This window comes from Diospyros lotus, chromosome 10 (genome assembly GCF_014633365.1).
Source record: "Diospyros lotus cultivar Yz01 chromosome 10, ASM1463336v1, whole genome shotgun sequence".
Classification (NCBI taxonomy): Eukaryota; Viridiplantae; Streptophyta; class Magnoliopsida; order Ericales; family Ebenaceae; genus Diospyros; species Diospyros lotus.
In genome coordinates this window covers 15,875,164-15,901,265 of record NC_068347.1, presented here as the reverse complement: position 1 = coordinate 15,901,265, position 26,102 = coordinate 15,875,164, and the positions used below count along the sequence as shown (strand labels likewise).

General features: G+C 38.1%; 1 protein-coding gene across 4 annotated transcripts; it reads right to left on the bottom strand.

Moving 5' to 3' along the window:
- Positions 1-1,039: 1,039 nt before the first annotated feature.
- LOC127811690 (UBP1-associated protein 2C-like) lies at positions 1,040-25,357 on the bottom strand. 4 transcript variants are annotated; one of them, XM_052351791.1, is made up of 2 exons: positions 23,857-25,357; positions 1,040-1,961 (listed from the first exon to the last, which is right to left on the bottom strand). In XM_052351791.1, exon 1 carries the CDS (start codon positions 25,229-25,231, stop codon positions 23,858-23,860), a length of 1,374 nt encoding a protein of 457 aa, XP_052207751.1. In that variant the 5' UTR covers positions 25,232-25,357; the 3' UTR covers positions 1,040-1,961; position 23,857. The 4 variants fall into 4 exon arrangements, with proteins under 4 accessions (XP_052207751.1, XP_052207749.1, XP_052207752.1 ...); XM_052351789.1 differs by lacking the exon at positions 1,040-1,961 and adding an exon at positions 6,775-7,225; XM_052351792.1 differs by lacking the exon at positions 1,040-1,961 and adding an exon at positions 6,775-7,177.
- Between the last annotated feature and the right edge of the window lie 745 nt (positions 25,358-26,102).

The window sequence follows — 26,102 nt, the reverse complement described above, 5'->3', positions numbered from 1 at the left end:
CTACAAGAAATGGGAGCAAGAAAAAGAAGGGAGGGATGAGATTGTCAAACCCAGTACATAGGAAGAAACTTATCAAAAAGGTGGGTGTTGGTGATGAAAAGAGGTCGGCGGCGGTGGTGAAGGGATTCCATTGGCATTGATCCATCCTTATCAACACCTATTGAGATTCGTAATGGTCCTAAACTAAGGAAAGAGAGCCCACCAATGTTTTGATAACACTATAATTATCTTAAAAGGCAAAAGCGAGTTAAGACCCCTTTGTTGCAGCAAAGCTCTTGGGATGGTCAATTGATCATAAGAAACAGTGTTTACTTATTAATTATCGAGTTTAGACTAAGAGCAAGTAGTCTTTACAATTGTTTGCCCTCATTCTCCAATTGCATTAGCACAAGCTCGTAAGTAGCAAGTTCGTGATTTCTGAGTTTTCCTTATTAGAGGTCAAAGTCCTGATGCTCAATTAGAAGTGAGAGAACTTCATGATTGACGCCCCATTAAAAATGAGAGGAAACTATCATTGGTTCCATTGAAAACATGTAAGGAGCTAATTGTCCATAGGTGAAAATGAGAAAGAGAAGAAAAGAGAAAAATAAAAATATTTAATATAAGAGGATGTTTTAGTTATTTTAAAATATTTAACTAACGGTAAAAGAAAAGAGCAATGAGATATTAAAATATATGGCTATTCTTATATTTTTATTTTTTTCAGAAGCCAATATCACTATCTGCAATTATTGTAAACATGGGAGTACCGAAACTCTTTTTTCTCTAATTTTTTTTCTATTATTATTATTATTATTATTATTATTATTATTATGTTGCCGGCCCAAAGGGGGAAATATCGCTGTTTCTTATAAATTGCAAGGCGTTACTACCCAATAGCAAACACAAACTCATACTTGCACTTCGTTGAATGATGATTATTTTAATTCTTATGGCATATACTTATGTATAAATTTTATTTACATTGATTATTGACATAGAATTGAATGTCATGGATCACATATAGATTCACAGCTACGCACCGCAACATAACATACATAATAGCATTCACATGTATATATATGTATCTGTATTATTTGTTTCCTAAAAATTATCATCGGCATATACAAACAAACAAATAGAGGAGGGTTAAGGTTAAATAAATATATCTGGGAAGTTACAACAACAACAACATTATTCTCCACAAGTAGTAAAGCAGTCCAGCAAATTAAATTTTGGGCTGGGCAGGGCAGGGCAGGGCAGGGCTCTTTTTTCTACACACTAGTAAGTAGTAGTAGTAGTCCCTCGAGTCAGTGTCACAAAACTTTACTTCGAAGCTGCTGCAAACATAGTGCTTTTCATGATGATGATGATGATGAAGATGCTCCCAGTCCCATAAGTCAGCAAAACCACCCATTTTTATTGACTAGTTGCATGCTCAATTCGATAATAACACCTGACCAATAACATCCCCCACCCCATCCATCACTACTGATGGCAAACTCTTGCCAGTTAAAGAGGGTGCGCTGCGCTGCGCTAATTACAACTACTTCCAACAGAGAACACAAAACTAATTCCACATGCCAATTTGACAACCCATCCAAACAGTTAAACTTCATGCCTTTTTCTGGCTGATTTTTTCCCTTCCCCTGCCTCATAAAACCCACTCAACATCTGACCAATATCATAATAATAATAATAATACCCAGATGAAATTCTCTGCAAGCACATGATTTGCAGCAAACCAAATAACCAATGCGTCATATGATTGCCTTGTGCGTTACTAACTACCACAGATTGGCAGTAGACATTCAGTGCTCTCTTCTATATGGCAGACGGAGAATGTTAAGGGAAAAATAAGCCAAGCGCTTTACTCCCGACTTGTTTGTACCAACTATTGATTATCCAGGATAAAATTTGTAGTTCCCCAAAAGAAATAAAAACAAATAAAATAAATCGATGAGAAACAAGGAGCCAGCTACCTACATATAGAGAAAGGACGGGGTAGTTAGCGAATAAATAAATAACCCCGTAAACTGTTCAACAGCGACCAAATCAAGGGAGGAAAATATCAAGCAAAGTGCATGTTACACAATACTAGTAATAGTCCTGATCCCCCACCAAGACCCCAAAATTGGACAGGCAACAGGCAAGTTAGATTAGTGTTGCTATATGGAATGTGGAAAAAGTAAATGATTTACTGAGGATAGGGAACGATGAAGGGTGAAAGAGAATAACTCAAGTCTTGAGGCATGGACTAAAGAAAAACATTAAATGCTGCTATACTGCTATGAAATGCAAATGTCATGAGAAACTATGAAGATTGGGCATCTTTTGTGCCCCAATTAATTAAACAGAATATGGAACAGTAACCATATCAACTTCAGAAAAAGCCAACATGGACCACCACAGAAAATTGTGTGAAGCTTATCTGGCCTTCTCAACTATCATTTATGAGGCACTCAAACCTTATGCAACAATTGTCTTACACAGTCCCCAATTACAGAACAATGTTTGTGACTGGAGTAGTATCAAATGAAATCACGTCATCAAACCAGCAGTTCAACCATGCAACTATATTTCATAATAAGCAAACAAGAAGTGTAACCCAAAAAATAACTACAGAGAAAAATAAAACTACCGAGTCAAAATAATCAAAGGAGGCCCAGATTTCATGATGGCCAAAACCAATCATGGGATTAATGGCACAAATTCATGAAAGAGTACATCTACCCACCAAAATCCTCAGCAGATATTAACCAAAGCATACTCACTATGATTTTCAAATTCCATGAACATGACAGGTAAAACAAGCGGCAACAACACAGACAAACCACTATCACAACTCATGGGTAGTTAGAAGAGCATTATTGTAATAAGGTTGTAATAGTTAGTATGAGGTATTTTGTAAGTTGTTAGGAGCACATGGGTGCTATTTTCCAGATTTCATTTACTATTGAATAGCTTATAAATAGGCCCTAAAATGTAGAGAAAGGCATGTTGATGAAAGAGTAGATTCTTATCTCCCTAATTCTCTCTCCCTCTCGTTTCCTCTCTAATCTCTCTCTCTCTCTCTCTTTTGATTTCTCTCTCCCTCCTTTAATTCTATTATTCAGTTTTTCTCCCTAATTCCAATCACAACCCTAGATAACCCTAGGAATGTGACAAATAGTATCAGAGCTGGTTCTTCCTCAGCTGTGATTTTTGATAAATTCATATTAGCTTGGTTCGAAATCGAGAAGGCGCAAGCGGATCTTGTCTTGAACTTGTAGGTGGAGTCCATTGTGAGAAGCAGATCCCTCTGATTCCTTTGCTCGTTAATTTTCGAACCTTAGGCGGTAGAAATCGATCAATTGTTAGGCAATCTTAGCAGGAACGGAATTAATTAAACTTTTAAGAGGCGATTCCAGAAATAGCAGAGAGTTGACGGAGCGAGGATCTAACTTGGTTATTGATCTCCAACGGGGACTAATGTTGGCGATTAGGTGAAGCAGTAAATTACGAAATCGAGCCAGTGATCGCGAGTCGTGGTCTGTGATTGGGTGAGAAGGAGGAGTTGGGGGAAGCGATTCTTGAATTTGCAGCAATTGCGAGCAGAGCAGATTCCGGCCAGCAACAGCAGAGATGGTGTTCGACGGTGCTTTGGGAGACGCCTAGAGCAGCTCCGGTTGATCGGAACTTGCAGGCAAATTAAACCTCCTTAATAACGGGCCTAGTGATCGTCAATACTTCAAGCAAGTAAAATTCAGTGGATAGTTGAAGCAGAGGTGATTGAGGCGAGAAGGAATAGCACCGACCATTCTTGGCGAGTTGTGAAGACTGTCGGTGATTGGGCAAGAAGAACAAATTGAAGCAGATCCAAATCTGAGTGGATTCAGTGAGGTGAAGCGGAATTCAGATCGAGAAACGGATTGGAGCGAACGACCCGAATTTGGAAGGTGAATTCAGAGCCATTGATTGGAGACGGAAGTGAACAAGCAAGGCCAGGACAATCGTGCATCTGTAGCAATCTCAGGCAGTTGCAAGCAACTCCAGCAATCGGCAATTGTTGTAGAACTTGGAACGAATTGAACTCAAGTCAATTCAATTCCAGCGATTCCGACGGAGAATTGCCTCTCGGCTTGAAAATCTAGGAGGTATTGATCGGTCAAGGAAGGCGTGCATGTGACCAAATCTACGATGGGCGATTCCTAGCAGTGTTTTTAATCTAAGCTTGAAGGAATTCTGGATCAAATTGCTAGTAGTGACAGGAGCAACAGATTTTGGCTACTGCAATTGCAATTCAAGAAGGCGATTCACCTTAATTGCAACACAGTAGCTGAGATCCAGAATCGAAGCACGTTTAAAGCAGCTAACCCAAGAGGCGAGTTCCTTTGATTAGTTATATACTCGGAATTGAGACGCAACGGAGGCGTGGTGGTTTAGGTGATTTAGGCTTAAGTGGATCTTGAGTAGGGGTGAGAAGTGCTGCCACTGTATGTGACTGAGTTGCGACGGCAGGTGCAATCGGAAATGGTCTAGAGGAGAATTTCGCAAGCAGCGATTCTCAATTGACTTGATTTCAGTTGTGATTCTCAACTCAGATTGGGAAGTGGTGAGAAATGAAACTGCGCAATTAGAGTCATTGCAATCAAAAGGACAGATTGGGAAGTGGTGAGAAGTGAAACTACACAATTAGAACCATTGCAGGGCTGAATTAGATTTCGGGGATTAAGGATTGCTGACTTTTAATACAAGGAGGAGTTTTCGAAGGGATCCTTAGAGACTGATCAAGAGGCTGTTACAAGGTGCAATTTCAAGAACTTGAACTGAAGAGATAGCCGAATGACTAATTGCTGCAATAAAGGAAATTAAGGACCTCCGTAGGCAACTGAACCATTTGTTGATCCTGTGTTCACATAAATTTCAGACTACTAATCGGACTTTATCGACCTCAATTCCAAGTGTTGATTTGCCCACTATTGCTCCATTGGCTATTCCGGTGTTTGACAAGGATAGACCAAAATGGTGGATCCGACAATGTGAACAGGTGTTCTACCAACACCGAGTAGCTAAAAAGGAGAAAGTAAAAATGGTTGCAGCTAATCTGAGTGGAATTCCATACGTGTGGTTCCAGAATTGGAGCTGGGGAAGGGTGGAATTGAGCTGGCCGCAATTTGTAATTGGCTTGTGTAACCGGTTTGGAGAAAGGACCAAAACCTATATTATCAATGGAGCTTCTAAGGCTGTTAAGCTGGAGATGCAAGAAGCTAATGAGGAAGAAAAAGAAGCAGAAGAAGGGATTGAAGAATTGGGGCATGGCAGTCCAACGGTTGGCAACATCTCAAGCACCCCTACTGGTACTGAGAATTCAAATGCTAAAACCCTCAATATGACACCATTGGAAGAGGTAACTGTTGAGGATGAAGCTGAGATGTTTGCTAGCAATCCGGGAGCCAAAGATCTTGGAGTGGAAACGACCATAACAGCTTTAGATTGTGGAGATCTTAAATCTATTTCTCTTGAAGGAATAGGAATGGAAGGAGTTGCTAAATTACCTACTATGGATCAGGTAACTCCAACTAAGAAATCAGTCAATTGGGAGGAAACTTGTGCCTTAATCGAACTGGATAACCAATGGAGGGCAGATCAAGAATGGTTAGAGGTTAAGGAAGGATGCTTGCATAAAATTGATTACACTAAAACCTTCTAGCAATATGTTTCTGATTTAGAGCAATGGAGGATGCAGAAGGATAAAGTGAAACAAGATGAAAGGAAGAAAATGAAGGGATTCTTTGTTGAAGGGACCGAGACCCTTGTTATTTTGCTTACTCATGTTTCCATTGGTGTGGCAGCAAGACATACTGTTGTTGCTACTGAGGAGAAAGAAAAAAGAAAGCAAAAGAGAAGGGAAAAACAAGATAAAAAGAAGGAAAAGCGAAGAAGAAACCAATGGGTGAAGATGGGCATTGGATGAAGAAACAATGGCTTGGTTGTAATAAGTTTCTTGGGAACAAGAAACCTTTCAAGGGGAGGGGAATGTCACAACTCATGGGTAGTTAGAAGGGCATTATTGTAATAAGGTTGTAGTAGTTAGTATGAGGTATTTTGTGAGTTGTTAGGAGCACATGGGTGCTATTTTCCAGATTTCATTTACTATTGAATAGCTTATAAATAGGCCCTAAAATGTAGAGAAAGGCATGTTGATGAAATAGTAGATTCTTATCTCCCTAACTCTCTCTCCCTCTCGTTTCCTCTCTAATCTCTCTCTCACTCTCTTTTGATTTCTCTCCCTCTCCTTTAATTCTATTATTCAGTTTCTCTCCCTAATTCCAATCACAACCCTAGGTAACACTAGGAATGTGACAACCACCAAAGTAGTGTTTGTTAAAATGAATAAGATAAGCCTCTATCAAGATAACTTATCTGTAAAATTCAAAATAAGTTATATAAAGGGGAGAAAGGGATAAATTTATCTTGAAAATTCAAAATAAGAAGTCATGTGACTTCTTTTTAGAAAATTTAACAAATACAATGTAAAACACTTTTGTCCGGAATACTTTCTATATCCCACCTTTTCCGGTCTATATCTTGGTTAACAAATGGCATCCAAGTGAAAGAGAGATAATACATTTGACTTGAATACAACACATACACCAAATGGCTTGTGATGTAGCACAAAAGAGGATAAGCTATTAGAAGAAAAAGCATTGAAACAAAATTAAAAACAAGAGAAGTCTTAGAGAAGAAAAAACAAGTAGAGAACAAAAGGGGGATAAGAAATTTGACACAAACAAAGAGGAAAGAGAACTGAGAGGAGGGAAATATCAATGCTGAATAATCATTCTTAAATATGTTCAAGTCCAATCTATATGCAGGTCTGCTCCCACCAGGAACACAATAATAGAGACATTATAATTCCTAATGTAGGGCATTCCCTGTGCACGAGGCTTCCGCACATTGCAAATTAGACAATTCTACTTACACATCCTGTTAACATTCAAACTTATATTCCATATTATTCTCCGCAACTAAGTAGAACTTTACTTGAAGTGAAAATGAAGTACTACCACACATCCAGGATCCCGATGAGTGGCATCTACATATGGATGATTCTTCCAGCATAAAAAATCTGTGGCATCTATATCTGGGTAACTCTTCCAGTGTAATTGATATCTTCAAACTCCATCGCATAAGAAACGTCTCAAGAATGAAAGCACTAACAGAAAATATATGGAGCAAAAATGAAACAGCCAAAAGATCATAACTGCAGCAAAAGTGAAAGCAGTTTCCAAAAATAAAAGCAAAATTAGTTTTCCATATTAATAACATGTGATTATGTCAATAAGATGAAGATTACTGGTAAAAAGTACATAAAAACTAAATTTAACTAGTCACTTTAACTACCGGCAATAATAAAGGACCCACATCTTAAGGGAAGATAAGAGAAGAAATGGTGAAGTACAGCCAATCAAATTCATCAACCCAGAGTTCAAATTGTCTGCATTCATCAAATGACCAGAACCAGTAAAAGCAACTGCTTCCAACAAGCTGTCATACACCTGAATCAAAGACCCGGTGATTCAATCCATCAATCTAGATACAAAACAAGAAAACAGATAAATGCAAACCATAACCAAAGGATTAAAAATAACAAACAAGCACCTAGAAAACACCACACAGTAACAAAGGGCACACAAATCTAGAATTAGAGCAAAATAATAGTTTTCTTCTGGTAAATAGCACTGGAAATTTGCCTGCGAGAGAGATTTCCTCAGTAGGAGCATTTGTCACTTGCAAATTTGATAATTCATGAGGTCACTGGTCCTCATAAATCAGTTATTTTTTGTTTTGGTTGTGGGGTGTAGAAAGTTATAGTCCATTTGGTCAGCCTTTTTTTTTTTTTTACCCACCTAGTGGGATTAAGGCTCATGATTGATTTTGTTGGCCAGTCCTTGTTTGCAATATCAGTTTTGGGGTGTGCTTGGGGGAGAGGATCAGGTTTCAGCTGCATAAGTGGTGAGGTCATAGATCTCTAACTGAAATCTTCCCCCATTTTTTAAGGTTGGCTAGAACTAATAGGCTCACATTAGTGATCATATCAGTTATTAAGGAAGTGATGCTCAGTCCCCTATCTTTAGGATCAACCTTCAGGATTGATTGCAAGGTTGATTCAATAACAGCTATTCAGGTGTTCTCCATAATAATCTCCATCTAGGTAGCTTGAGGATGGTAGGATTTGGAGGCTTCTCTGGTGGCCATTTCTCACTCAGATCACCCTATGGTTTCTTTGTTGTTGTGACTGTCCCTTTCCTTGGAGAATCATTTGGAGGTCAAAGGTTTTTCCCAGAATAGCTCTCTTTGGCTGGGCAGCTTCACAGTGGTATCCTCATGATTGACAACCTGAAAAAGGAGGCCATTGTTTGGTTGTGTGCTGCTACTTGTGTAACAAAGATAGTGAGAAATGGATCATTTGTTTTGGCATTCCCATGTAGCTAATGAGAATTGAGGTTTAGTCTTCTAAATTTCTGGTATTCAACATTAAATGCCAGAATCGTGAAGGAGTTCTTGTTGCTTCTAGTAGCAGCTCCCGCCCTCTGATATACATAGATGTTTTTGGCTTATTGTTCCTTTTTTTTTTTTTTTGGTTGTGGAATATTTGGAGAGAAAGGAACACTAAGACCTTCAAGGGATGGAGCATTCTACTTCTCGAGGGGTTCTATTCCTACTTTCCTTTTCTCTGGTCTTCTGATTTAATTCCTTCTCTTATCTTCTTTTGTGCATTTCCTTGAACATTGCACCTTTTTCCACTACCAGGCTAGACCAACTTGTTCCAGGTTCACCTGATTTCGGCTTGCTTGTAACCTGCCTTCCCAATATCATTTGGACTTGATTTTTATGCACAAATTTTATATAATGAGTCTAGTTTATGCCCTTCAGATTTCATTTAAAAAAATTCCCTCGTTTGAGTTCCTATTGGGCCCAAAAATAGTGAGGTTTACTATTACCAGGCAGTTGTTCTTTTTAGACTCTAATTAGCCCATTTCGGCTGATGTTCCCAACTCGTTTTCAACATATCATTCAATAAGCCAGACATTTTTTCATTATTTCTTTCACACCTTAAGACGACCTTGGTGAGCATAGTAACAAGTCATATGACAATCTCACTTTAAAACAACTTAAGAGGCAGTTTGGCTTACCCTTTTTTAAGATGGCATTAAGCCTTCCTACTTAAAAGTTGTGTAAAGTTTTAAAGCTGGTTAGCATTTATGTTGATAACATGTTTGGATAAATGTGCTTTAAACTATCATTTATATAGTTGTGTTTGATTGGAAAAAACTGATAAACTATACATTAACAAAAAGCCTAAAATGGATATGTTATTCAATAATACAAATAAAATTCATAAAAATACTAATTTTTAATAAAAATAAATTAAAACTTGATGTCCAACTGATAAAATTTTTACCATTAGATATTAATAAATTATTAAAATATATATTAATACAACATTTTATGTTTAAATTTAGATTTAATTCATAAAAATGTTAAATATATTAATACAATAGACATTAAAATAGGCATATGTGTTAATAATATATATATACGTTAAATATATATATACATAGTGAGAAGCGCAACGGATGGAGGATGTGGCGATGGAGGAGGGAATAGAGATGATGGCGATGGGCTAGATCTGGTGATGCTGCAATGGAAGCTAGAGGCGACGACGATGGGCTGGAGAATGTTTATGGGCAAAAAGAGTTGGAAATATTAGAATTCTTGGAGGGCAAAATTGTAAAACATTTGGTTAACGAAATAAACTGGTAACCAGCGTTTTGAGAGGGGGGGGGGGGAGGACTTTTCTAAAACACTGTTAAAACAATGTTTAAGCTCGAAAGCATTTAACCTCTTTACTTTTTAATAAACATATAACTAAATAAGTTATACAGTGTTTAAGCTGAAGGGGCAGCTTATAAGCGGTCAAACCACTAAGCCAAACACCCACTAAATCAATCTCTCTTATATGCCTTCATTAACCTTTCAAATTCCTTTCCTATTTTTCTAAGCTTATTACAACATAACAAGCATTTATCCCACTATGTGGGGTTGGCTACATAAAATCTAACTCTCCAATCATTTCTACCCATGGCCTATCTTTTGTAAGACCCTCATAACGAATATCATACTTAAGTTTCTCCCACCAAGTTTTTTTTGTCTTCCTCGGCCTCTTTCTCTAGAAACGTGTTCCATTCCATCCACTCTCCTTACAGTTTGATGTGTTTTGATTGATTTGTTTCAGGGTATTCAAGAAGTGAGCAGAACAAGAATGTTGAAGTTCCAGGTTTACTCGAGGCAAAATAGTGGAGATCTGTTATTGTTTTGCCCGAGTTATTGTGTGCTGGAATTCTGGAAGAAATCAGAGAAGAAAAGAATGGTGATCGATGGCAGTTAGGTTGCAGGATTTAAATGTATCTAACTGTAATTAATAGGGGTAGTTTAGACTTTATGTAAGACGGTTATATCCCTAGGAAGTTCCGCCTCTCTAGTTTATAAATAGAAGGGTGCGGAGGCAAGTTATGATTCATTCAGTCAGTCATTCATTACATTCTCTTGTGATCGAGTATAGTGAGAAGCGAGAAGAGAGCTGTGATAGAATAGTTCTTGGTGTCTTCATTAGAGAATTGTATTCGAGAGATAAGAGGAGGCGAGTGAGGGGATTTTGTACTGATTTCTACATTCTTAGTGGATTGTTTGCTTCTTGGATTGCTGGATGTAGTGCCATGTTTATGGCATGAACCAGGGTAAATCGGGTGTACAGCTTTCTGGTTTGCGATTCTTTTCTTTTTCAATTCTGTCATTTAATTGTTTTCTGATTTATACTTGTAATCTGTTTGTTTTCGGTGAGAGTATTGAGTGTTTCTTGAACCATATTAGTAATCAGTTTCAACAGGAATCTTAAACAAAAGGAAAGAATACAAAAGTCATCCTAATTGCCTCCATAGAATCTGCCAAATCTGCCATTTACAGTTGTAACAGCTGTCTGCTTGACTTATCCCTTGATTGTGATATTTCCAACACTTTCTATTTCCCTTTTTTATTCCAACACCATGAAACAAACCCTAGGGCATGAGAATAGAAGAATGCGAGAGAGAGAAAAGAAACCCCGCAAGAAATCTTATTAATCAGAAAATGAACCAAGTAACACAAAAAGAGAGGTGCATTTGTGTTTATATACAACACGTCACTATGAGAAAAGGCGCCTTACAACCATCTAACAGCAACAATAACAAACAACAGCAATAACACCAATACGCAATAATATTAACAACAAAGATAAAGACTTCTATGCTTCCACAAACCAAAGTGTTTTAAAAGGGGAACTTGGGACCAAAATGTTAAAGAATGGAACTTGGGATTAAAAATGACCCAAAGGACCCAAAAATAAATACCAAAGAGGCCAATTATTGAAGATTGACCGATAATGTAAAAGATCACTGAGGCCTTAGGAAGGGGATTACAGGAATTAGGGTAATGTATCCTTTGAGGTTTGAATGAAACACAAGCTAGATTCAAACTTTTTTGGGCCCAATTTTGTTGTGACAAAAATTATAAATTAGGGTCCACCAGAGGTATTATTGAGTTTCGATTAGGCCCACTTCAAGCGATCTCCCCAAATCATTTTTGACATGTACACATCACCAACAAATAAGTTTGAAACCCAATCTATAAATTTTGTTGCACCAAAGTTGAGTCCAAGCAAACTTGGTTCTAGATTGTATTCCATTTGTACCTCAAAGCTCATTACCCCAATTTCCTTGACCCCCTTCCTATCACCTTACATGATCTTCACATTTTTGGCTCATTTTAAGGCTCAATCTTCAATAATTGGCTTCTTTAGAATTGTTCTAGTCTTTAGGCCATTCTTATGCCCAAGTTCCAATTTCAACATTTTGAGCTCAAATTGTCCTTTTAAAACACTCTTGGGACTTTCTTGAGCCCAATTGGCTTCTATAAATTTTCTTTGGCCTAAGCCCATTGCTTTTATTTTTTTCAAACAAAACAGGCCTTTTTAAACCCACTTAGTTTGTTTTAAATCATTTTTGGGCCAACTTTGAGCCTAATTCATCTTCTAAAATCCTCTTTGACCCACATTACATCAATGTACAGACTATTACACATTACTTTTGAGATACCATCATTGTGCTCAGTTTCTATCTATAATGCAAGAACTAGAACCACCTAATCATCCAATATATTAACAGTAAGCATCTGGACATGCCAACACAAACACATGCCAGGGCATGATTCATATTGCATGCAAAGGAGATTTTGGTCCCTTGCTTTGTTGTTGAGTCAAGACAGATTCAAATTGAGCCTTAAAAATTTTCCCCAATTGATGTGTCAAAGCTTTAAATTATCGTGCGTAAATAAATAGAGAAGAAATAGAATGTGCACACGGTGAATACAAATGTTTATAGAGATCTGATGCCTCTTGCACCTACATCTACTTCTCTAAGACAAACTCATCTACTGTTCCATTAATATAACCAGAAGTTTTTTTTCACAAGCTCACTCAGCAACTTGTACAAGTTTTCCCTATATTTGTTCAGGTTCTATGAAGCCAGACCACAATTAGGTAAGTTTCTAGTTTCCCTTTACACAGCCAGTAGGTGTTTATAGTTTATATAATTCTTTATCTACACTTAAAATAATTTGTACAACCCCCAATAACACAAAGATAATGAAAGATAGACAATACTTTTACAGCTTTGGATATAACAACTTCCTTTGGAAATATAAGATTGATCAGCTTTATAGAGGCTTGGTTTCTGTGCTATTGCTTGATTTGACATGCTTTTGTTTTGAGACAATACATGACTTGATAAATCTAGATCAAAGCCTGTCCTTGACTTTTAAAGCCTATTTATAATAGTTTGAACATCTTGGTTTTGAATATCTCCAACGGCTCTTTCATTTCCCTTTCATGATTGTCATTTGTTTTCAATTTTCAGGAAACACATATATAGCCGTTAGGGCCCAACAGCCAACTAACAATTGACTGTCAGTTCAACCATGCAGCCCCTGAAATCAACTATCTATTAGGGCAGTTGACATCTGGGTCCACTCATGTTCAAAATAATTCAAATAACAGAAGGAAAAAACAAGTACACAGATAAGCAAAAAGTCTGAAAGATTGACTGTCAAGGCGGACAGTCAACTCTTACATCAACCATGAAAGCATCAATTCAAAAATTTGAAACTGTGCTTAGTTGCTTACTTATGTCAACTGTGGGATCAAGCACTCAATTGTTTATTCCAGTGAACAACTAACTCAGTTGTCAATGGATAATCGATTGTTGAGATTAATTGTGGCTTGCCTGCAATCTAAAGCCTATTTGGATCATCAATTTTTCAGTGCCAACAATCAACCCAGCACCTCCCTCACAAGGATCACAAAGAATAGAACTCTTAACACACAATGGTCTAAGTCCCAACACACAAGTCAATATTAGAGGAAAATTATAGTTTAGCTTGACTAATAACTTAACTGTTTCCAAATTAAATTTATTTCTTCTTTTTTCTTCCTTTTATTGAGTAAAAGAGTCGACAAACACATCTAAATTATACCCAGTGTTATTAAAGGCGCGCCTAGGTGCACCTTGGGCACCTAGAATGCTTCCAGGCAAGCACACACCAGCAAGGCATGTCTAGGCCCAAGGCACCTTGGGCTTAGGGCCTTCTTCACTTAGTCATCTCTGCCTACGACTTTTCTTCTTTCTTGACCCTGCTCGCAAGGAAAGGAGAGAATCTATTTCCTTCCAAGCAGGCTGTAGTCAATGAATATCTCATTCATAGGTAGTAGACTCTTTTAAGTAAGTCTCACTCCGATCACCTTGAAAGTCAGACCTTCCTTTCCGAGTAGTGAGTCACTTCAACCCTTGTTAAAGCTTTTCGTCTTTCTCCCTTGTATTGTAGCATTCCGCTTTTGGTTAGCCGGTAGTGCAGGGGAAGTCAGTCTTTCAAGTTCCTCTTTCTAGTCCCACTTTTGGGCCTAGGCGTGCTTGGACTTTTTTAACTGTTTTTTAGGGTTTTTATTTTACTGTTTATTACTTTATTTAATTTTTACTGTTTAGGGTTTATATTTATTGTTTCAACTACAAATTTGACAATAAGTAAAAAGGCTACTACTTCAAATGCTCCAATTGAATTTGAACTTGATGGAGAGGGACATGATGTGGAAGAAAAGGGTATTAGAGATGATGGTTCTAATGATGAAAATATGGAAATGTTTGATCTTGATAATAATGATGATTTTTAGATTACTTAAAATACATAATTAGTTAATCTTAATTAAGATTTAAGATCTATAAATTGTTTAAAATTTAATTTAAGTTGACTTAAAAGACTTTTAAATTACATATTTTGACATTTTTTATTGTTCTTTTCATTAATATATGTTGAATTTTTTAATTTTCTTGATAACATGCTTGTGAATATGTTATTAGGAATTAGGACTTAGGAACTATTTTATACCTTATTTTCCAACTAGGATATATATTTTTTATTTTTTTTTAATTAGCATGCGCCTAGTTCCATCAGGCCCATGCCTCGCCTTGCACCTTGAGCCTTAGTCTCCAACACCCTTTTACGCCTTAGTGTGCCTTGAACCTTTAATAACATTGATTATACCAACATGAATCACCACAATAATGCACAATCTAGGTTATCGAACTCAAATTTTTGTATGTTTACTAATTCCTGTGTGGTTTGGTTAACTCAAATATTCATGCTAAGCATACCACGAGCATCTTTGTCAGAGGCAGGGCCATTGAGGCTCAAAGAGTGCTCGAAGCTTAAGTTCAAGGTGCAAGCTCACACCTCATGGATGTGAGGTGCACATTTTCAGTAAATACATAAAGAGGTAAAATCATACCCATAAAATAAAAAATAACAAATAACCAACACTGCAATAACAACTAATATCATTTAAACAAAACACTAAGAACTGTTTCAAATTCAAGTTTCAACTCAAGTAGACAAAATTAATGAAACAGAGAGAAAGTAAAATGAAATACAATTTGCAAACATAACAAATCACAAGTAATCCTTAATCATAGTCCAACTGAACAATTCATATTTTAAAAGTTACACTCATTTATTTCCTCACTAGAGGGTTGCATCATGAAGGGCATCTCAGCATAAAATTTGCCACATCCTTGACTTGGAGGACAAGGATAAAAGACATGGCCCAGCTCATGACAATTGAAACGAGAAAATGGCAGATAGTTTAGGGTTGCTTCCAGCACCCTTGGAAGCTCCAAAATGCATGACTTCCTTCCCCTTTTTGCAGCAACTTGAATCCCCTGACAAGTTATCCTTCCAAAACTACTACCTATTTGATCCTTTCTTGAAGTTGTTTGGGCACTTTTACAGCTTGGACAGTAGTTGGAACCTTGGGACTTGACACAACAGTCAAATCATTAAAGGCACCTAGTAGCACCATAACGAACTACCCTCCATTAAAGCATTTTGTTCAGCATCATCAAGGTTAAACAAATATACAACTCCCATATCATCTCTTGTAGATTGGTTTAAACCAGCCAAATATCATGGGTCATCTATTCATTGGTTTGATTTAAGCTAAAATGAATTATTAGATTATTAAACTCGGTTGCATACTCCCCCATGGTCATCCCCTTTTTGCTTCAAGGAATGAAATCTCTCATATAACTCCAATGCATGGTCAGCTGGCAAAATTGCTTCCAAAGCATCTTAGCCTTCAAAGTCTGACACTTAGGTTTTCCTCAGACAGCATGCTGCTCTAAAACTCTCTTCTACCATTAAAGGACAGTGCCTTTAAATTTCAACTTCACAAAAAGCACCTTGCGGTCTTCAACCATAGACTTCCACTCAAAATTACTATCTAAGCTTGTTTCCCAATCCAACGAGTCCTTGGCATGCATAAAAATCAGCAACTTCTATTTTCATTCCACCACCCGACAAATCAAATACACATACCAACCCCTCTCGCAATCTGCCTCATGCCACAAAATCTGCGGTTGCAACATCATGAAAAGGATTTTCATCTTCTCCATTGCCATGTTTTCCCTCAAGACTGCTTTTCAATATGTCAATAGGGTCATGGTCACCTTTCGAAATCTCCATATGGGTTCCCATACATTCCTGTCACTGCAAAGCTAGCACAGCTTGCAACAAAATCTTCAATCATATGCTGCATCACAGCCAATTCTGTTTCTTGGACTTGATTACCTCTTCACATCCTCTATCATGCCCAACCATGCCTCTAAAGTGAAAATCCTAACCCGACCATAGGATCATTTTGCTCTAATACAACTTTGATGGAGTGTGGGAGAAAGAATAAGCAAAAACAAGCGCAAAAATTGGGATAAAAAATGTATGATCAGATCTGGAATGAAGATATGAAATTAAGGTTTAGGAAAACCTCAGGAAGTTGAACTAGAGTGAAAAAGCTCCCTACAAAGTGTCTTAAAAGACAATTTATTTATTCTAGAGGTTAAACAACATATTAAGCCTCTGTCCCAGCATGCAAAACCAGTTATATGATTTCTAGATTTCCATTCATTTCTATCCATTGCCATATATTTTGTAAGGCCCATATATTTAATGTCAAACCTAAGGCTACAATAATAGTTACATCATAGTCCTTGATCACAGGAATCCTTCTACCCTTAGGAATACATCTATTTTAAAAGTTGCATGCTAATCACATGACTACTTATTAAAATTAATATGGTAAAAAAAATTCCAAAGCCTAATAACTCAAACACTAACCGTAAATGAACAAATAAAAATAAAATAAAAGCACTAATAAACAAAGAATCTAAACCTGCATCAAGAAGTCATTTGAGTTGTGTATTAACTTTTCTGCTGTGACAATTGAGTTTGTTTTTAAGGGTTCAATAAACATAATGCACATTACAAGTGTGCGTTATGCTATGTTTGAGGCATGCGCCTCAATGTTGACAAGGCGCACAGAGCTGCGACTCACACCTAGGTGCATCTTTGACAACTATGACCACAAGTATGCTAGAACATACATGTTAACCTAACAAGTGAATACCGCACCAAAACATTTAATAGATAATTATATTTAATAAAGAGAATTTCCGTGCCTAAAAAATTCATGATGTTTGATTCAACAATTTTTGCACTGTTTATTGGATACCTAAAGCAACCATTCTCCCTTATCCAGGTTTGGAGTCAGTTGTAAATTGGAGCACCCAAGAAGGAGTGCCTTGGTGTATGCCATGTGCAGACGATATTTTCTTGATGGATGAGGTAAAGAAGATATGAATAACAAAACTGAGTCGAAAATTGTAGAATTTAAGTTCAATAAAAATATAAGTGTGTATGATCTAATTGTGAGACTTAGAGATCAAGATATCATTAAAAAAGCTAAATTTTGATATATCGAATCCATTAATAAAAATGAAAAAAAAAATTATGGAAGATATTATTCGTAGAATCAAGGCATCATGGTTAAAATGAAGAAGTACATTTTATTATTGTGAAATCCTTTAAGCTAAAAGAGAATAAAAAAGTATGGAAGATACTATTCGTGGAATCAAGGCATCTTGGTAAAAATGAAGAAGTACATTTTATTATTGTGAAATCCTTTAAGCTAAAAGAGAAATTTTATCAGAACATTTATAAGACCATCTTTGTCATACAGCTCAAAATGCTAGCCCATTAAATGCCAATGTGTGCAAAATATGAGTATAACTAATATGAGAATGTTATAATAAATGTGAGGCCATACAAAAAAAGACAAAATAAAAAATGAGATTAGGTTGGAATGGCGCTTATTGAAGATAAGATGTGAAAGTCATAATTAAGATGGTTTAGACCTATAAGCAAACGACCAATCAACATACATGTGAAATGAGTAGATGGGATGGGGAGAATTCACAACAAAAACAAGCAAAAACCAAAACAAACTTGGCATGAAACCCCTAAAAATGATATAGGAAATAGTAACCTTACAGAAAATATGACCATGGATAAAGATGGCTGAAGATTTAGAATTCATCTAGTCTAATCACTCACACCTAATGGAATTATGGTTTATGATTGTCATTGTTGTAGAGAGTATTTCCATGCAGAAACAACTTTGGAACATAGTAAACAACCAAGTGTGTTATATACCACAAGCAATTAAAAATATACCCAAAAAAACACTTCAAAAAATATAGCACAAGGATCAACAACAATCCCAAGCATTAAATCCCTTATTTGGCATCACCTACATGAATTCAGTCTTTCTATTAAAGTAAGGTAAAAAATAAATCCAATCTCAATAATTCAGAGGCTAAAACAGCCATTATATACATGCCATAGACACACTATCAGAATAGGCAATTTCCTAAGTCTAATTAGGAGCTTTCCTAATTAGATGATTCCTAGACTCCCTTAGGAAATATATACAAAAGGAAAGTATTGTACAACTATGCAATTACAAAGCAAGCAATCAGAAACAAATCAATCAAACAAATCTGTGGGCATATGCATGATTCAATTAGATCAATCTAGGAAAGTAGGATGCACACATCTTCTCGAATTTCTAACACTCTCCCTCAAGCTGGTGAGTGTATGTTATACATTCCCAGCTTGCTCAAGAGTTTGTGATACACTTGACTCAATAATCCCTTAGTCAAAATATTCGCCAACTGCTCTCCTATAGAAACAAATGGAGTATATATTAAGCCACTCTCAAGCTTCTCTTTGATAAAATGTCGGTCTACTTTCACATGTTTGGTCCGATCATGTTGAACCGGGTTATGGGCTATGTTTATTGAGGACTTATTGTCACAATAAATCCGCATAGGAGCTGTCCACCTGACTTTCAAGTCATTCAACACAATTTTTAACCACAATAATTCACAAATACTGAGAGCCATAACTCTAAACTCAACCTCAGCACTAGATCTAGCAACCACATTTTGCCTTTTACTTTTCAGAGTAATGAGATTCCCCCCTAAGAATGTGTAATAACCGAAAGTGGATCTTCTATCCACAAAAGACCCGGCATAGTCTGCATCAGTGTAGGCTTCCAAGGATAATGTTTCATGCTTCTTAAAAAGAATTCCTTTACCTAGTGTGCCTTTTAAATAGTGGAGAATCATGTGCACTGCCTTTAGATGACCTTTTCTAGGATCATGCATGAATTGGCTAGCCACACTCACGGCATAGGCAATGTCTGGCCTAGTATGAGATAAGTAAATAAGCCTCCCTACTAGCCTTTAATAAGATCACTTGTCTAATGTTTCTATGTCAAGATCAACACCAATCCTATGATTTTGTTCAATAAGAGTATCAACAACCCTTCCTCCACGTAAACCGGTTTCTTTCAATAAATCAAATACATATTTGTGTTGAGAAATAAAAATCCCCTCCTTAGATCTTGCTATTTCAATACCTAAGAAGTACTTTAATTTTCCCACCTCCTTGATCTCAAACTCCTTTGCCAAACATGCTCTTAATTGATCCATGCCTTATCTTCGATTACAATAATGTCATCAACATACACTAGGAGAATTGTTATCATACATGTAACCAAGTGATGAATAAACAAGGTGTGATCACCTTGGCTTTGTTTAAAGCCTAACCTGAGCATGACCTTGGTAAACCTCCCAAACCAAGCTCTTAGTGACTGCTTCAACCCATAAAGGGCCTTTTTCAACCTACACACAACATTTTTTCCTTCATTTTGCAACCCAAATCCAAGGGGGACCTCCATATAAATCTCTTCTTCTAATTCCCCATGTAAGAAAGCATTCTTTACATCAAATTGATATAATGACCAGTCATAGTGAGCTGCCAAGGACAATAGTACCCTGACAATATTCATTTTTGCTATAAGGGCAAAGGTTTCTAAGTAGTCTACCCCATAGATTTGTGTATATCCCTTAGCCACCAACCTAACCTTGTACCTTTCTAGAAACCCATCAGATTTGTACTTGACCGTGAATACCCACTTACAGATTGCTTTCCTTTTGGCAAATCAACCAACTCCCAAGTTTGATTCTTCTCAAGAGCTGCCATCTCCATTTTCATCGCATCCTTCCAATTCTCATCAATTAAAGCTTTAGACAAATTCTTAGGAATAGATATGGCGTTCAGGTTGGTTAAGAAGGCTTTATGGTTAGTAGACAAATGGGAGAAGATCATAAATAAATGGAGAGGGTGCTTGGTACAAGTCCGGGTTCCTTTTCTATAGACAATAGGAATGTCTAGGTCATTAAACTCAATTTCAGGTTGAGATTTGATACTTGAGTTAGGCTCTGTCATGGTTGGGTTAGTGGACTACACTTGTTGAGCTGGTTCATCAATGGAACTCCAAGGTTCTAAACTCGATTCCAAAGATTCATCATGTGTAGGTTGAGGATTTGAAGTCTTTCTCCTTGAATAAACCTTTAATGGACAAGGAGAAGGTGGTTGTTGTTCCCCATGTATCATTTCTAGTGACCTTTGTAGAATATCCTGAGGAGAAAGGTTGGAGAATGATTTGAGGAAGAAGGAAGGATAAGAAAAGACAAATCCCTATTTTCTTCTTCTAAGAAACTAGTCTCCCCCTGAGGATAAGAATCACCAAAGTAAGATTTTTCTTCCATGAAACTTACATCCGTTGAGATAAAAAAACGTTTAGATGGAAGATGGAAACATTTATAGTCCTTTTGAGTAGAGGAGTATCCAACAAAAATGCATTTAAGGGCTCTAGGATCCAATTTTCCTCTAGTAGGTAAGTGATTGTGAACAAAACTGAAAACTCACACAACTGAACACTCCAAGGCAAAGACCATTAAAAGTCATGAAATCTGGAAAAGCTTTAGCAAGAAGCTGAATTGGACTATTTAATTCAAGATTTCTAGAAGGCAGCCTATTGATTAGATAAGTTGCTATCAAAGCTACTTCTCCTCAATAATGTTTAGGAACATTATTATGAAATAGCAAAGCCCTTGTGACAATAAGAATATGCCTATTTTTCCTCTCAACTACCCCATTTTGCTGAGGGGTATATACACAAGAAGATTCATGAATTATACCTCTTTGAAGAAAGAAATTAGATAGGGTTTGATTGAAAAATTCTTTAACATTATCAGTTCTAACCCTCTTAATTTTAGCCCCAAATTGAGTTTTAATCATGTTGCAAAAATTGGGAAAGATAGAGCAAATTTCTGATTTAGCTTTTAAAAGATACAGCCAAACCACCCTTGTACAATCATCCACAAATAACACAAACCATCTAGCCCGGCATAGATTAGGAATTGGAGATGAGCCCCATACATAACTGTGAACAAGATCAAAAGGAAGGGAACTTCTCTTATTAATAAGAGGGAATGAAGCCCTTTTATGTTTAGCAAGTTCACATACATTACATCTCAAATCTCTAGCATTAAATCCCTTGAACAAAGAGGGAAACATAAACTGAAGTATTCTAAAAGAGGGGTGCCCTAACCAAAGGTGATGAAGCCAAATTAGATCTTTATTAGGTTTAACAAAAAAAAAAAAGATACGAGAGAAAACTTTCCTTTTCCAAGCTGTCCACTATAGTCTTCAAGATGATAGAGACCATCCTCAACCCTAGCACACCCAATCATCTTCCTCGAGTCCTTTTCTTGAAATTCACAAAACAAAGGATAGAAGATAACCTAGCAATTAGTATCCTTGGTTAACCTTTGGATGGAAATTAAATTGGTGAAAAACTTAGGAATATGCAAGACATCTTTCAAGGTTAGGTAGGGGTTGATTAATATGTCCCCTTGTCCAGCCACTATTGTCAACGACCCATTAGCAAGAACTATTTGTCTGGTACTAGGGCAGGGTTTGTAGGACAAGAAATTGGCGGATAAAGGTGTTATATGATGCATAGCACCGGAGTCAAGAATCCAAGTTTTCCTAAGAGATATATCTGAAGCATAAAAGTTAATTGAGTTGGAAGTGATACCTATGAATGCTAGGTTAGAGATACCTGTCCATGGCACTTTTTCAAGAGATCCTAGCAAGTTTCTCAATTTCTTTATTTCCTCCTAATTTAGAACCATTGAATCAAACTGTTCAGAGGCCTTCTCCTCCTCACTCTGTTGGTTGTCGGCTGCAAAGGTTTGGCCTTTGGGTTGTCCTCCTTTAGTTGGCTTTCCATGGAGCTTCCAGCAATTGTCCACCATGTGTCTGAGCTTCTTGCAGTAGGAGCACCATAAGTTATCCTTGGTAGTCGTTCTTATTGATTCTAAGGTCTTCCTTTCTTCTCATGCCACTCTCTCCTTACCAAGTCATTTCAAAGTCAGCAATGCTGAGCTTTCCATAGTGCTTGTCTCCAGCATCACTCCACTTCTACCTTCTTTTGCCCGGACTATTGAGATAGCCTTATTCAATGATGGCAACTCATATTTGCCAAGTATTTGAACCCTAACAACATCATATTCCACATTGAGGCTCGCAAGGAAATCATAGGTTCTCTCCTTTTCCACAAACTTCTTTTAGATAGCAACATCATCACGACACTTCATTTGGATACATTGATAGTGTTCCAATTCTTGCCACAAGGTTTGCAAAATATTTGCACACTTGGTTATAGATTGAGTACCTTATTTAGTGGCTACTACCTTAGTCCTAATTTCATAGATTTGGGCAACATCATTTACCTTAAATTATGTCATCTTCACAGCATCCCAGATCTCCTTGGTTGTGAAAAGAAACATGACTGTGTCACTAATCTCTAAAATCATTAAGTTCCAGAGCTAGGACATCACGAGGGAGTCTTCATCATCCCAAGAGGAGTATGACGGATCCCCTTTCTCTGGCCATGTCCCAATTAGGTGGCTTAACTTCCCCTTGCCATTCAGAAAAGTCCTGATTAATTGTGACCACTTGAGATAGTTCTTCCCATTTAACCGGTAGGCCGCTTGGACATTTTGCAATTCACCACTAGAAATTGCCCCTCCATTGGTACTGCCCGTAACAAGGACCTCACTAGAACCCATCAGATTCTATGGTTTCAAACATATCTCAAGTTGGATGAAGAAGATTGGATAAATGAAAGGCAGATTAATGAAAGATTTTTGGCCTCAAACGCTCAGGAATTAAACCCAGCTCTGATACCATGTTAAAGGAAGAGAGAAAATAAATCCAATCTCAATAATTCAGAGGCTCAAATAGCCATAATATATACGCCATAGACACCCCTATCACAATAGGCAATTTCCTAAGTCTAATTAGGAGCTTTCCTAATTAGATGATTCCTAAACTACCTTAGGAAATATATACAAAAGGAAAGTATTGTACAACTATGCAATTACAAAGCAAGCAATCAGAAACAAATCAATCAAACAAATCTGTGGGCATGTGCACGATTCAATTAGATCAGTCTAGGAAAGGACCAAATTAGGAAAGTAAGTAGGATGCAGACATCTTCTCAAATTTCTAACACTTTCCAACCATCTCTTTCCATGGCCATAACTAGTATGAGGAAGCTAAACATATTTAAAGTGAAATGCGATAATATCACACCTGTAGTACTTGTTACAGGCAAATGGTAACACAGAAATCAGAATTTGTAACCAAAAGCAACCACCAGAAAAATGAAAGAGAATAAACATCCCATCAGAAATTCAGAAGACTACACACCAGCTCCAAGAAATACAACCCCCAAACAAACAAAAATGCCAATGGGAAACAGAAACATTTAAGTAACCATCAAAGTATGCAAATAAATTCACACCAGACAGCACCAGCAAGTAGATCTAAACCAACCAATTCATCACAAGCAACACATAATGCATCTAAAACTAAAAACAAATAAAAAAGCAGCAACAGAGCCCTTTAAAATTTTCATGGCGTAATAAGAAAGACTACCTCAGTAGTATGGAGGGCCACCCTGATACATTCCCCCAGGTGGAACTCTAGTTGTTGATAATGTCCCTGTAGGCTGATTAGGATGCCCAGAAGATGACAAGCTATAGTGTGCGCTCTCAGGGAAACTGCCAGAAGCCATCCCGCCTGAACTTGGTGGCAATCCATACAATGAAGAACCACGACCAGCACCAGCCAAATTGCCACTGCTACCACCCAATCCCCCTGCAACAGCAGCAGCTAATCCGCCATACCCAGTTGAAGCAGGACCTCCATAATGAGAACCACCATAAGGACCGCCCAACCCAGAACCGTAGCCGCCACTCGCAGCCAAGGAAGAAGGTGCAAGACTGCCCACCCCGGATAACCCAGGACCCCCACCAACAGGCGAATTCAGAGCATGATGACCCAGTGGTGGACCCTGTAGGCCACCTGAAAGCCCACCACCATATTGCGCTGCTGCAGCAAATGAAGATTGTGGGTGCATCCCAACCCCAATTCCATGTCCATCACCACCCCGCAGATGCGCCGCCTCAACGAGAGGAGCACCTGCCGGTCCAGCACCGAGTGTCGGTGCAGCAGCAGCAGGCAACATCCCTGGTGCCACCCCTCCTTTCTTTCCATCATTTGCGAATTTACAAGTCATTTGGTGGCCGTCAATTGTCTTAATTGGATCAACCAATGAAGCCCTTGCACCCTCGGCTGTCTTGTATACGAACAAAGCAAACCCCCTTGATTTGCCCGTGGCCTTATCGAAACCCAGAGGCCCCTCCTCAATCTCTCCATAAGCCAAAAAGTGGGCCAGTAACCTCTCCGCAGGCATATCATACGGCACATTCGCTACATAGATCTTCCTGTTCGACGCATCCAAGCCGGGCTTCGGCTGCGCGTGATTCGCCTCGCCCATGGGACCACCACCCCCAGGGTTTTTCACCGCCGCAAGCTGCGTCACAGTCATCCGACCATCAATTCTCTTACTCGGCTCCTTCAACGCCAACAACGCCCCATCCACGTGCTTGAAAGTCACGAATCCGTACCCTTTGCTCTTGCCAGTGGTCTTATCCAAAATCACCGCGCCCTCTTCGAGATCGCCGTAGGTTGAGAAAAGGGCGCGAAGCTTCTCGGTGGTGGTGTCCCAGCCGAGGCCCCGAATGAAGAGCTTCCGCTGGGTAGGGTCGCGATCGGCGATCGAGCGGACGGCGTCGAGGACGTCGGCGTGGCGAAGGGCGGCGTTCTGGACGATCTCAAGGAGCTGCTCGTGAGTGAAGGGCTGGATGATCTTGCGAGCGTCTTCGAGGGAGATTTGGTTCAGTCCAGCGCTGGCGTCGGCCGCGACGATGCCATTCTCGTCGAGCTTTCGTTTCTTGGCTGGGTCCATTTGGCAAAAGAGAAAGACGATGCTTCCGGCACTGAAGTTGCACAGACAACACTAGACTTTCCAAACCCTAGCCTAGCAGCAGGAACGAATAGCGGTGAACGTTGATAAACCCAAGTTGGACGGATTGGGCTCCATTGGAGGGTGTTATTGTAAGAGCAGGGGCGTGGAAATTTTCGATTAAATTGAAGGGAAATTCTATTTACAACCATCAATTTTGCTCTCCGTAACCTATTTTTAATATTCCTAAAAAATCCTCACATAAAATCTCATATTTACCCTTAATAAATGCTGTATGTTCAACCACTCAGCATTTACTCTTTCAAGCGCGCGTGTACTCAATTTCTCACCCACCGTCGCTACAGCCACTTTATTCACTATATCACCATATCTGAACACTTTTACTCACCCACGCCGCGCAGCCATTGTTATTCAACATACAACATTACAGAACAACTATTACTCACTCAACACGAAAGATTACTAAGCAAAGTTCAGCTCGTGATAGGCAAGTTAAGCATGGAAGATTATCATAAACAAATGTTTGCGGAGTTTTACAAAGAAGAGAATAACTATTCATGTTCTGGCGAGAAAGAAGATGATGAAATACATGAGGTATTTGAAAATTTGTTGTATTTCTAAATTTATTTATAAGCAAGAGTTGGGAAACTCTGAAGGATACCCCAAATCCTCGGGGGGAATCAGTGTGTCTCGAATCCTTCGATTCGGGGACTCCTTGAGTATCCGAAACGAAGGATTCGGGAACTCGATGATGCCCCGAATCCTTCAGTTCGGGGGAGTAAAGTAACCCCGAATCTAATGATTCGGATATTTCATTACTTTAAATTATTTATGTTTTTTATTTACATAATTT